This window comes from Alosa alosa, chromosome 8 (genome assembly GCF_017589495.1).
Source record: "Alosa alosa isolate M-15738 ecotype Scorff River chromosome 8, AALO_Geno_1.1, whole genome shotgun sequence".
NCBI lineage: Eukaryota > Metazoa > Chordata > Actinopteri > Clupeiformes > Clupeidae > Alosa > Alosa alosa.
Window position 1 is genome coordinate 611,591 of NC_063196.1, and position 13,713 is coordinate 625,303.

The 13,713-nt window shown below is 38.3% G+C and overlaps 1 protein-coding gene across 3 annotated transcripts in view; it reads right to left on the reverse strand.

The window, feature by feature from the left end:
- Nucleotides 1-13,713, reverse strand: part of cnih3 (cornichon family AMPA receptor auxiliary protein 3) — a 145,237-nt gene that overhangs the window by 106,412 nt on the left and 25,112 nt on the right. For all 3 annotated transcript variants that reach the window (XM_048251299.1, XM_048251298.1, XM_048251300.1), the window contains exon 2: nt 11,817-11,885. In XM_048251299.1, the coding sequence (XP_048107256.1) occupies nt 11,817-11,885 (69 nt within the window). The remainder of the gene's footprint in view (nt 1-11,816; nt 11,886-13,713) is intronic.

Here is a 13,713-nt window from a genome sequence, read left to right on the forward strand (position 1 = left end):
GCCAGCTTTTGGGCGAGCATACTCGCGCCACTATGGATCAATGCCAGACCGAACTTCCCGACCTCAAACATTGTGGGCGGGACTAAGTTCGGACTGGCACCCAGGCTAGGTAATGTTTGTCTACTATGTTTGTCATGGCATGTAGACTGCAATTTGTTCAATAATTATTGCCCGAAATGTCCGAAATTAAAGCCCACAGCATATAATACCACTACAGCGTGTTAATAGTCCTAATAATAATAGCACTTATTATTACGTGGTAGCAAATAATGTTATCAAAGAAATAGACGTAATGTACACAGATACATTGCAACTGGTAATGGTGTAGGCCTATCTGACGAAGACCTGGTTGGAACGTCGAACTTGTAGCCTACACTGGGAGCAAAGAAGACTATCTTCACTTTTTCCTGCAACTGTGAAAGAAATCCCACAAACACGGAAGGCCTAGGGTAGCCTACATCAGATGGCCTAAAGATTAGACCCCTCTGCATAGCATTCAGTGATGCATGCAGTAATTTCAACACCTTGATCTAGCCTACTTTGGCTATTTAAAGGTACTTTATTGCCAAAACACAACACAATGTAAATGAACCATAACAAACAATAAAGGACTTAATCACATTTACTTAATCAAATTACCATTTTACTGACTACTAACTAGGAGTAATAACCTGCCGGATGATCTGTCTGTAAAAATTGACAACTGCATTATCTCTGAGAGCCCAACTGTTAAAAATGTTGGTGTTACATTTGACTCTAATCTTACTTTCCAGCCCCATATCAAAGCGGTCACTCGATCCGCTTTCTACCATCTAGGCAATATTTCTAAGATTAGATCCATGTCATCTCTCCGTGATGCCGAAACACTGGTTCATGCTTTTGTATCGTCAAGACTTGATTATTGCAATGCCTTATTCTCTGGTCTCACAGCAAGTACAACACGAAGCCTCCAACTTGTCCAGAACACTGAGAGTCTTAATGTAAGTGAAGAAATACAGTCACATTACACCAGTCCTAGCTTCTCTTCACTGGCTGCCAGTACAAGCCAGATCTGATTTTAAAATCCTTCTTTTAACATACAAAGCCTTGCATAATCTTGCACCTGTTTACTTGAGTGAACTCCTTAAGCCCTGCTCTGCGCTCTATGAGTGCTGGCCATCTGATTGTTCCATCTGTAAATAAGAAATCAGCTGGACACAGGTAATTTGCCTATCGTGCACCTACACTTTGGAATAGCCTCCCTTTACATGTCAGAGAGGCGGGCTCTGTGGACTGTTTTAAATCCAGAGTAAAACCCTTTCTTTTTTCTCAACATTTTGGTCAACCACTAGCTCTTTGATCACCCTTGCTTCACTGACTCTGCTGCTTTATTGTTCATATTTACCAGGGGATATGTACGGTCTTTACTGTCTCATACAGTTTTTATTGTTGTTTATTGTATGTTTTGTCTTACGTATTTACTCATTCATGTTTTTATTCCAACTGTTTTATTCCACTATACAAATTTTAATTTATAATTTTGTTTTATTTTAATTATATAATATTTAAATTGTTTAAGTGTTTTGAGACCATGGCAATGGTGATAACACTATAAATATCAATAAATTGAAAACAATTAATTCTTAAAAAAAAGAATTATGTAGGAAGTTTAGAACCCAGAATTGACCTGCACACTACAAAAGTGCACCAAATTCAACACAAATGGCTCAATACACTTGGAGGAGGTCTGCGTCCTTTCTTTTCCAGATAGATTTTCACCGTGGTATCGTTTCAGTATCGAGATATTTATGGCAGGTATCGTATCAAAGTCATAATTTTGGTATCGTATGAAAACATTGGATATTTCCCGAAAACGTATGAGTGATCATCGTACTGTGAAGAAATTTGTCGCTGATTCAGAGCACAGGCGGGTTTGTGCAGACAAAAGCATAATAAGGGTACGTTCAGACTTAGCGTCTTTTTCTGACAAAAGAAGTTATGCAGACCGTTTTTTCAGTTTGAAAAAAAATCTGTTCCAAAAAGCAGCCGGAAGCTGGGGTTTTTTTTTGCGATAGGCAAAGTAACTAACGTTACGTGTGGATACAAAATATCGCAGAAGAAAAAATTGGGGTTGGCTATTGCTTTTGGTATGTTGTGGTAAAGTTGTGAAGTCATGTCAAACAATTCCCTATACTCAGACACTAAAACGAGTCTCTCGACCAGTGTTCTGTCACCTTCTCCATTTTTTACTTGTTGTCAATGGAAACCACAGATCTTGGTAATCCGCTTGTGATTGGTTAGCTGTAAAAAAGACAGCATGCCGTATGGCGTTTTTCCGCTAGAAGTTGAATATTTCTCAACTTCTGAGCTGCAGAAAAAGACGGTTGCGGTTTAAAAGAAGCCGACGTCTTTTTTGAAAGCACGGTCTACTCCATAGGATTATAATGTAAGACGGACGCCGGCAGCTGCAAAAAAAGACACTTAGGGCCAGCTGTACGTACATTTGCGAACGTAGCGTTATCAGCGTCATGGACAACACACCGCAGATTGCGAACGCTGTCAGACCCAAGTTTCCATCGTATTTATCAATCGTTCAATCCTTACTGTAAACTGCGCCTTTCTCTGCCTTTCTCCGCCCATAAACGCAATTTTACGAACGTCCACAACTGAATGGCAGTGCCTAAATACAAGCGCAGTTGAATGAAGTTAACTGATGACAACATTAAAAAGAATCAAACGTTTAGCGATCATGAAATAATACCATACATGATAAGATGTAAACAAGCGGAGATAATGAAGATCAGTAGTTCTACTCAAACTACTTGTGCACGTAGGCTATGGAAGATTAGTCAAATCTAGCAAGTAGGAAAGTTTAAGTGAATGACGTGAAAGTGAAAGTGAAAGTGAAAGTAAGACATTCGAAAGGCCAACGAAAGTTGAGGTTGCTTTTGGTAGTACAAATACTTTCACCACAAAAACTGGTGCTCTAAATAGCGATTCTGTTGTCTTTGAAAGGTTCTCTTATTGACACATTGAACTGCAGTTTGGATTAACACCTGCTTTTACAAGGTGTAAGTATTTAGGCGCAGAATAGACGTGCGCTTTCAGGAGCAGTCTGTACATACCGCGGAATACATAATTAGGCGCTCTTTACTCTTCCCTTCCCATCTTTTTTATGCTAAACTCCCACTTTCCCCTGGATCCTCCTATGAATGCATATGCATGACATGACAAACGCAATCTGCCACTTTCAGCTCCTTCCAATCTGGCCCTCAGTCTGAACATACCCTAAAGGAAGGTTTCTGCCAGACAAATTCATAGAATTAAGAGAGCAGCTGCTAAAATGCCATTACAAAGCAGCAAACAGGTATTTATAGCTGCTGGTGCCTCTGGAGTCCTGGGAAGCTCAAGGTGTAGGATCCTCAAGAAGTTTGCAAGCAGAAACGGTTGCAGTGGGCTCAGGAATACATGAAGACTAATTTTCAAACAGTTTTGTTTACGGATGAGTGCCGTGCAACCCTAGATGGTCCAGATGGATGGAGTAATGGATGGTTGGTGAATGGCCACCATGTCCCAACAAGGCTGAGACGTCAGCAAGGAGGTGGCGGAGTCATGTTTTGGGCAGGAATCATGGGGAGAGAGCTGGTAGGCCCCTTTAGAGTCCCTGACGGTGTGAAAATGACCTCGGCAAAGTATGTAGAGTTTTTTGACTGACCACTTTCTTCCGTGGTACAAAAAAAAAAACATACCTTCCATAGCATAATCATTTTTATGCATGACAATGCACCATCTTATCCTGCAAAGAATACCTCTGGGTCATTGGCTGCTATGGGCATAATAAAAGGAGGGAAACTCATGGCGTGGCCCCCATCTTCCCCTGACTTCAACCCTATTGAGAACCTTTGGAGCCTCATCAAGCAAAAGATCTATGAGGGTGGGAGGGAGTTCACATCCAAGCAGCAGCTCTGGGAGGCTATTCTGACATTCTTGCAGCTCTGGGAGGCTATTCTGCAAAGACATTAAAGCAGGAACTCTCCAAGAACTCACACGTTCAATGGATGCAAGAATTGTGAAGGTGATATCAATGAAGGGGTCCTATGTTAACATGTAACTTGGCCTATTAAGATGTTTTTGATTGAAATAACTTTTGATTTAATTTATATCACCTCCTAATGCTGCAAATTCAACAAATTACCATTTTTAGTTCTTTACAACCTATAAAATGTCTTGAAACTCTGTTGTGCATAATAATTTGGAACAGTGCAAAATACTGTTATCATTGGGAGGTTTGTTCAATAAAATTTGAAATATACTCAAATAAGAGAAAGGAGAAAGGCAGAGAAAGGCGCAGATTACACTAAGGATTGAACGATTGATAAATACGACGGAAACTTGGGTCTGACAGCGTTCGCAATCTGCGGTGTGTCCATGGCGCTGATTAACGGTTGATGACTTGAAAATTATGCTGACTGTCATTTGCATCAACTATTTAGGAAAATCTGAGAAAAATGTAATTTGGATAATAATTTAGAACGCAGTGTATGTAGTATTGAGCATTAACATGTGTATTATGGAGCCGAAGATATGATGACTAGTTGCCGATAAGTATTAACCCTTACAAGCCCGACCGTTCTAATTTCGTTAAAATTTTAACGATGACCAATCATCTAATATCTCAGCTGTCCAATGACTGATTTTATTTCTGAAATCTTCCCCGTAATGCTGACAACATAAGCTTCAATTTGATATGATTGGTTAAGGGGTTTATGGCGCCAAAATGTTTTGGATACTTGAAGATGAGTCGTGAAAAAAACTTTTCACTTCAGTCGTACATTTTAACATGGACCGCCAGATGCCACCTGCACTTCGTTGGAGTTTACCTCGACTGGAAACCACACAGCTGGATAAACTGAGGTAATATATATTTTACATTGTTTCTAGTTATGGTTAATCTTAATTTGTATTCATAAAATCATGTTATTTGACAGTAATATGCTTTCTCATCAGCGTCAACATTATGGCATAGCGGGGGGCTAAGTGCATCCTCATGTAACTTTAGCTAGCTGCATTACTCTGAACTGCTTGCAGTATTCTCGTTTGCTTTTGATATCAGTTATTTTCATTTGACAATTTCATTTAAAAACCTGTTAGTATATAACCTGTAAGTAAGTTTGTTTTCTAGTACCAATTTGCTTGTTAGGTAAGCATTATATTGGCAAGTCAGTATAGCATACCAAAGCTGAATAAATCAATGGGCTTCGCGTTTCTAAGTTGCGTTCTCTTACATGAAATAAGTTGAGCCGATATTTTTACTCCTCTCAATATGTAGTTGTAGAAAACAAGATGTGAAATCACGGATTCTGTCAGAAATGTAGTGCTAATTAACGTATTGCCTCTCATCGGGTTGTTACCTCGCTAGGCAGTTTGTAGTGAACTGTTTTACCTTGCTTCTAAATGACAAACATCAGACATGCTTGTCTCAACATTTTCTAAGATGGCATGACTTGATATTCTACTCTTCTCAATATGTAGTTTTATAGAAAACATGATGTGAAATCACATATTATATCAGAAATGTCATTATTGCATTTAAGCAGTTAGTTACTAGGTGAAATGTAATCTGTCTTTATCTTAATGCCAGCCAGGCAATCAGATTTAGGGTAGCTAAACCCATGTGTAATAAAATGACTTTTCATACTTCTAAATATTTTTGAGTTACTCAAAATGCTTCAATAGTTTAGGCTACCTCTTCTTGTGTATGTATGTGCACACACGCACACATCTGTAGTTTTGTGATTTTATTTTTTAACTTAATAAATGTATTACATTTGTATGATTTTGTTGTTTCAGATGGAGGATGACAAGACCTACACAGACCTCCTTGCAGGCCTGAAGAGGTAGCTGACTGCTGATGAGCTTGCGCTCACAATGTTGAAGACCATGTGAGGATGGAGGAAGAAGGTATAGATTTAGGTGGCGTGCATAGGGTGGTGTAGACTGCCACTAAAACACTGTGAAATAGACTTGTTATGTTGATTTTTATGTTGTTGTCCCAGGCATATGTGGTTTTACCAACCGGAACGGGTGGGAGGTTGTGCTTAGTAGGCCAGTCAGATGCAAACACACAGTGCAGGGGCATGGGATCTAAGAGACCCCAGAAGAGTTTCACAGTTTTCTGGGATTGATCATTGACATGGGACTTCACTTCCCTCCCTAATATCCATTACTACTGGGAACCAAGTCTCTGAAGGGATCAGGGGCGTTGACCAAATGAGAAATACATATTGTGTACACTTTTTCTCCATTGACATTGCTGTTTCAGTAGTTTCTTATTATTTCAAGTTTGGCAATGCAGAATCTGGTGTTGAACCTAGGTTTGGTAGCTACAGCCAGAAAGACTTTGGCTTAAAATCTATCACAACAGCTGGCAGGCATTTCCGTCAAAAATTTCAGCCTCGCCTTCAGCTGCTCCAACTACTACTCTGTCGTCTTTTCATCAAGTACATATTCCTGTACAGCAGGAGCCAAAGAAAAATTGTTGGCTTTGTTATAAAACAATACATAATAACACTAAAGTAGCTTGTATGGCCTGGAGTTTAGCGGTAGGTGACTGCTTTTTGCTAAACAAAATTGCTGTCAGATTTGGCATTCTACAGAAGGGGATGCGTTTAAGTTATGAGTCATAGGTCTTCTGTGTTTAACCTTCAGGTTCCCCACCCCACCTTTCCCTATCCTCCTCTGTGTGTGTGTGTGTGTGTGTGTGTGTGTGTGTGTGTGTGTGTGTGTGTGTGTGAGTTTGTGTGTATATGTGTGTATGTGTTTATTCTCAACAGGCTTGTTCTATGTAATCCACTTTCAAATGTTTAGACACATTGATTTTTGAGTGATGTTGAAGTTGATTGTATTCCTAGCTTTTCATAAATAATACATTTTACAGATGTATATCATTTTCATATTACACTAATTTATATAAGGAAGTTGTATCTGTTGAATCAAATGTATTCTATGTCTTTTCAGAATTGATCTTCAATAAATATACAGTATACTTACTTCCTGTATTACTGGTAAGGTACATGTTTTTCTTTTATAAATCATTATTGTTGACTGTAGCATTTGCTTATATACAAATAAATGGTTTATTCTTATGGACCAAATAAATCTAAACCATTGTGTCTGACTTCATTATTAGTTTTTATGCATACTTTTATGTTTTTGGTGAGAAAGAGAATGTGAATTCTGTCAACATTCTAAATCCCGTTTCCTGCATTTTTTTACACTTATCACTTAATTTATCATAACTTTTGAAAGGTTAATGATATTCCAATTCAGTCTTTTTGTTAAATAGCCCACAACTTGCTGAACATGTCATACACTCTATATTTTTCTCTATCTCGTATAGAAATATGATGAAAATTCATTTTTATGCGAATGAAATTCAATTTTAACGAATTTTGGTATACATTTGGAGAGGATTTTCAAAGACTGTTCATTACTATATCAACATTACCATATGTATTTTACATCATTTGATAGAACTGACCCTTCTGATTACAATGGTATGTATATCCCATTGATGGTATGTATTATACTCAAGAAATAAGTTTTTTTGTGTAAGGAGGTCATCCAGCACCAAAAATGGAATGTTCGGCACGGGCACGAAAGGGTTAATGGTGCAAAAAGTCAAACTTTAGAGGCATGTTATCAATAACCTTTATTTGTAATCTGTGAAGGCAACGGATGTAAGATAACAAAATTAGGACCACAAGCAACATGACTGAAAAGTAGCATTATTGATGAGATAGTCTGACTAAATTAATTTTAAACAGCATTTGGCTGATAGTTGGTAGTTAGGCCTATTACCTGGACCCATAGGACCTGCCCCACTCAGGTACACGCACTCTCATACACAGACAGGATCATGCTCATCATCATCTGCCCTTAGTACATGGTTTATCAACTAGCTGTAGAATATAGCTTTGCACAATTAACTTACAAATATTGCATATAGCAATAATATAAGCTCAGATAACTAGCAAGCAAACCATGGCATGTCTTGGGATGTACCTAGCATACATTGCAAATTTACCATTAGTACGTTACTAGGTTACTACACTATTTTGTAGAATATATAATAATATTTTAATAATCGACTGATAATATCATACTCTCTCAGCTTACCGCTCAAGTTATAAGTATAAGTATAAGTATATATACTTTTTTGATCCCGTGAGGGAAATTTGGTCTCTGCATTTAACCCAATCGGTGAATTAGTGAAACACAAACAGCACACAGTGAACACACAGTGAGGTGAAGCACACACTAATCCCGGCGCAGTGAGCTGCCTGCTACAATGGCGGCGCTCGGGGAGCAGTGAGGGGTTAGGTGCCTTGCTCAAGGGCACTTCAGCCGTGGCCCACTGGAACCGGCAACCCTCCGGTTACAAGTCCAGAGTGCTAACCAGTGGGCCACGGCTGCCGGCTGTTATCTTCTTACAGCTCAAGTTACCTTCTCTGCCATGGACATCTTTGTAGGCTACTTCGCTACACATTTGCTATGTCCTTGTTGGAGTGTGATTTGTATCATGTCCAGGTGGTGTGATGGATCGCGTACAAACCAATAGGGTGTCGGAATGGTATATGATTATACTTCTCGTCCAACCACAATCAAATTCTCTCTATCTGGATAGTTTTTTGGGGGTTTTTTTGAACAATGACAAGCCGGAATGAAAACAAGCCGAAATGAAATAGGTGTATTAGGAGGATAGTATGTATGTAGGAGGATATTTTTTAAAATGTAAGAAAGTACAGATACTTGCATGAAAATGGAAGGAGTAGACATAGAAAGTCGGCTCAAAAATAATTACTTCAGTAAAGTATAGATACCCAAAATTTCAACTTAAGTAATGTAACAAAGTATTTGTTCTTCGTTACTTGACACCTCTGAGAAGCCCCTGGCTGCAGCTTGCAGATCAGGGCTCGGCTCAATATGGGCAGAGCTCAACCCACCTTCAGCGTTTTCACGCTGACCATTTCTGTAGGGCCTACCTGGTTACCTACTGTCCAAGATAAATATTTCTCAACATAATCTTTAGGAAGAATGCTTAACTCTATAAAAGCGTATCTTCAACTTCAAGAGAAAAAAACACAGAGGTTAGGAGACTCTCATGGTAGGCCTACAGTAGTTCTATAGGTTTGTAGGGTAGCCTATAATATATTAATATGGTAAACTGGTAATAGTTTATTTTAAACTTGACTATTTAGTTTGACTTTTTTACACCATTACAATACTTATAGGCAACAAGTCATCATATCTTCCACTCCATTAAACACATTTTCACTAGTTTCCATTCCGTAATTTGCATAAAGATATAATAGCATAATAGAAAAGCATGTTTGGCGAAGTCTCTGGCCAGGATCCTGAAGTGATTTGCGGGCTCGTGCAGGAGTCAACTGCGCAGGCAGGAGTCGTGCAGGATTCTGCCATACACCCCAAAAATTGCGTTAAAGGGACCCTATGGCCAGTACCACGCGAAACAAATTCAACTAGAGAGCGCAAGGTGCACTTTCCTCAGATCAGAGAGATTTGATCTGATATTAGAGTGATGGGCATCGGAGGACCACGGCCAACAGTTTTGATATTGATCGGACAGACCGTTATTTGCTGCGTTGGTGACTGCACCATAAATAATGAGTAAATAATGAGAATCCTGCTGGGATTCCGACTTGCGTTAGAACAGCGTTGAGCTGCGTTTGAAACCAGAGGCAAGTAACGAGCGAGCGTCTGTAGTCTGTAGCAAATGGGGGATCTAATGTAGGGGTGCCAATACTTATGACCCCTGTATTTTAAGGAAGAACATGTATTTATTTATGATACATTATTCATTCACAAAGAAAATTGGTGTAGGAAATGTATTTCCTAATTTTTTTTACTTAAGGCATTAAGATCAATTTCCAAAAGATTTTATATTCCTCTTTTTAATCAACTTTAGCAAGGAGCCAATAATTCTGGGGGCAACTGTAAATTCCCACTTAGCTATTACAACCTGTCTTGAAATTATAGCGATTTGGCTTTAAAAATAGTTACATGGTTTTACAAAACAAGTGTCTATTTTTAGTATTATAGACTTTTCTGCAAATGCTCCAAAACCTCCAGACTTTCCATAATTTTGCATCTGAAAAACAGTATTTCATAACTAGACCTACATCTTCCCTAACTTCTTAGACCTAAATTTACATTTATTTACATTTATTAATTTAGCACTATTATTCAAAGTGACATATATTTCAATTATATTACAAAGTCCATTGTCCCTGGAGCAATTTGGGGTTAAGTGCCTTGCTCAAATGCACAATGGTGGAAGCCAAGAATTGAACCCTAAACTTTTCTGGCTACTGCATGCTAGCCTAGCTCCTTAGGATAGACCACCCCTGAGAATGTCAGAACAGCATTTATGCACTGCCATCTTATTTTATTATCTAATTAAATTACTATTAACAATTATTAATCATCTTTTATCTGTTCTATTTATATTTTTTTCCATTTTGTCATGGAGTTAACCAGCTTTACATTTCACTACCACTTGTACACCTTAATATGTGTACCTTTGAATGTGACAAATAAATCTCTGAATCTCTCTCTGAATCTAAAATCAAATAAGGGGGTTACGGTTTTTTCTCCATTATGGCATGTGAGGGATAACGGCCACCGAGGTGTCCTGTTATACAGAGTTATTATACGGCTCTTCACAATGCTAGTAGAACGCTCCATTCACTTGAATGGGATTTCCCAACGTTCTACGGTAAAATAAATTAATGTAATTACCGCTGCAAACATATAATTACCGCTGTCAATGGCAACGGGTTTTGTGCTGCTGATCATATCACTCCGCAAGTATTCCGGTCACTTCTTGCATTTGAACTTCATTCAAAAGTGAAAGCAGACGATTGATCAGCTATGTTCTAAAGAATATTTGATTCAAGTTCAGCGTGTGTTGCGAACTATGTTTCTCAGCAAAAGCCACGACGAAACGGTAACAAATAAGTGTAAAGACACATAGCCTATCGTTTTGGCAAGTAGCCGTATAATAAGCGGGATAATGTATAGAACGCCGGTCATTATGGGAAAATAAGTCCCTTCAGGGCGAAACAAGACCCGGTTCGCCCTGTTGGGACTTATTTTCCCAATAATGACCGGCGTTCTATACATTATCCCTTACTTAATGGATGAGGGTGAACGGCAAAGAACTCCCCAACGCGCAGCAGAGGGCAGTTGCCTCCACCTAAGTCCATTCATTCTGTATAAAAGGACACCTCGAAGGCCGTTATCTCGCTTATCACCCAGTTGCCACTATAGGCAATAGTCATGCCTTTATAGCACACAAAGGAAACAAGTGGTTCCGTTTAAAAAGAAGCCGACTTGTTCAGTTTGTTGTACAACTTTCTTTGGCCCTATAACAGCCAACAGTTAACTTGTTTACAGTTGATTCCATTGTTGCGAAGCCTGCTTCCAGGCTCAACCGTCGTCCTGATTGTTATAGTTAACATTCATAAACATTGATATGGAACTGTGATTAAACTTTTTTTTTACCAGATCTACTTCATAAGTGTCCTGTTATTCAGGATTAACAGCCCACCAGCCAATCTCTCCGGGTGATAAATTCTTATATTTCACACTAATAAATGTTACAATGTTTAGACATATCAGAGTATGATAGTCTACAAAAATTCCTCAGCTTGTCTTGCAAGAGGGTTCAGCATTCATCCATAAATTGCACACACTTGTACACATTCTAACTGATCTGCATGTAAGGTCACTGTTCATCCCCATATAATTCCTACCGCATGTAGTGGATTGCCCTGGTCAATGGGGACTTTGAAATCTGATTGCAGCTCATCAAAGGCTGTTATCTGAAAAAAAGAGAGATTAGGTATGCATGAGTGAGTGTTGAAGAACAGCATTGCCATTTTTGACAACATAAAAAATATATATTTCTAGCTCATTCAACATTAAACCAAGCGGGCCCATTATCAGAATCAGAATTATTTTATTTTATTTAAGTTTTTTTCTTTTTTCCACACAACAGGGAATTTGACTTGGTAAAATGGTGCAAGACGCATATAAGAATTCTTTAAAATAAGGATATAAAATATCACTATATGGGCCATTCTACCGAATTTGTGCAAATTCAGAATTTGAAACATTTTGGAAAAAATTGTTTTTTTCCCAAAACTTTTCATTCACATGCATTGTACAACATCTAAGGTACACATTTTTTAATACTTGGACATTTTAATTTCAGATTGTTTTCCTTCTCCCAAAATTTGTCACTACCGAAACACAAAAACAATTAACAAAATAAGAAGTTTTATGATAACCTATTAGGATTTTCTTTACATATAGCCTTCCTTCTAAATATATTTTTTAAAATTTCCTTAAAGCATTTCCATGAGTCAGCTGATAACAATTAAAAAATGTTAACACAAAATTAAGGTAATTTGTGAGATTGACTGAATTTTGAAAACAATATTTCTTTGTAAAATGCTTGAAGTTGATCATACCGTTTTTAAATTTAAGGATGTATTACTTTAACCTGTTGAGGAGTGAATTATTTTCCTGTTTCCTTCTAGAATTCTATGCAAACGATCTATAGTTTCAGTGTTCTCAATTCAGTCTATGGGGAAAATCTCTGAGGGTAATTGTGACATCATAATGTAGAACTCTCTGTTCGCAAACATTCTAATAACACATTTGTGACCGTACTCCTAAACAGGTTAAACAATGATAAACCATTATGACTTTCAAAAAAAAAAAAAAACTGTGTGTGAGTGTGTGTGTGTGTGTGTGGGGGTATTGATAATCTACTGATATAAAATGAGAAAATACAGAATTTCTGATATGCGTGACAGCATACATTATGCAGATTTTATTACACGGCTCTTCATAATGCTGAAGAATGCTCCATTCACTTGAATGGGCCTTCCCAACGTTCGGTGGTCTGCTATTTTTCGATAACAGACCGCTGTCAAGGAAAATGGGTTTTGTGCTTCTAATTCACGTCTTTCATTAGCCTGGCTAGCGCCACCACTTCTCAATGAGACGTGGTCTGGGAACCAAACGTTCATTTTCTCGTATTTGAAAAAAATGCCCAGATCCGTTTATTGGGTGCCACGGATGTCTATCAAATGCGTCTGTGCATAGCTCATCATCGTCTTGCTTTCCCCCGTTTTGTGATTGGTTCCCTATCTCAGGCGAAAATTTGCTCCATGGTCTCCAGCAGGGTATCTGCACATTTTCCAAGTGCAAATTTAAAGACTTTTAAGACCTTTTCAAGACATCTTAATGGAAAAATTAAGACTATACCACGGCAAAAAGATACATACGACAACTTACATTTTTTTATGTGTAGCAGGGTTAATGTTGTTTCCCTGAATTTCCCCACATGAGTTGTGCTTTTCTTTTTGGAGTTCTTGTATTTTCTTTATTTTCCCACAGGAATGTAAGGGTAAGGGGGTGCGAAAATGAACTTTTAATTAAGTGTCCCACTACCCCCGGGCTTGTCAGAGATCATGCAACAGGAGCATCTGTATGTGATGACCTGTAGCTACGAGAAAGAAATAAATTAATTCAGTAAGACCCAGTTCGGACGTCACGTCGCATTATTTCAACTTTTCTTTTAAAAACACAACGCAGAGTAAATTTAGGGAGAGCAAAATACTCCCGTTACAACTGGTGCCG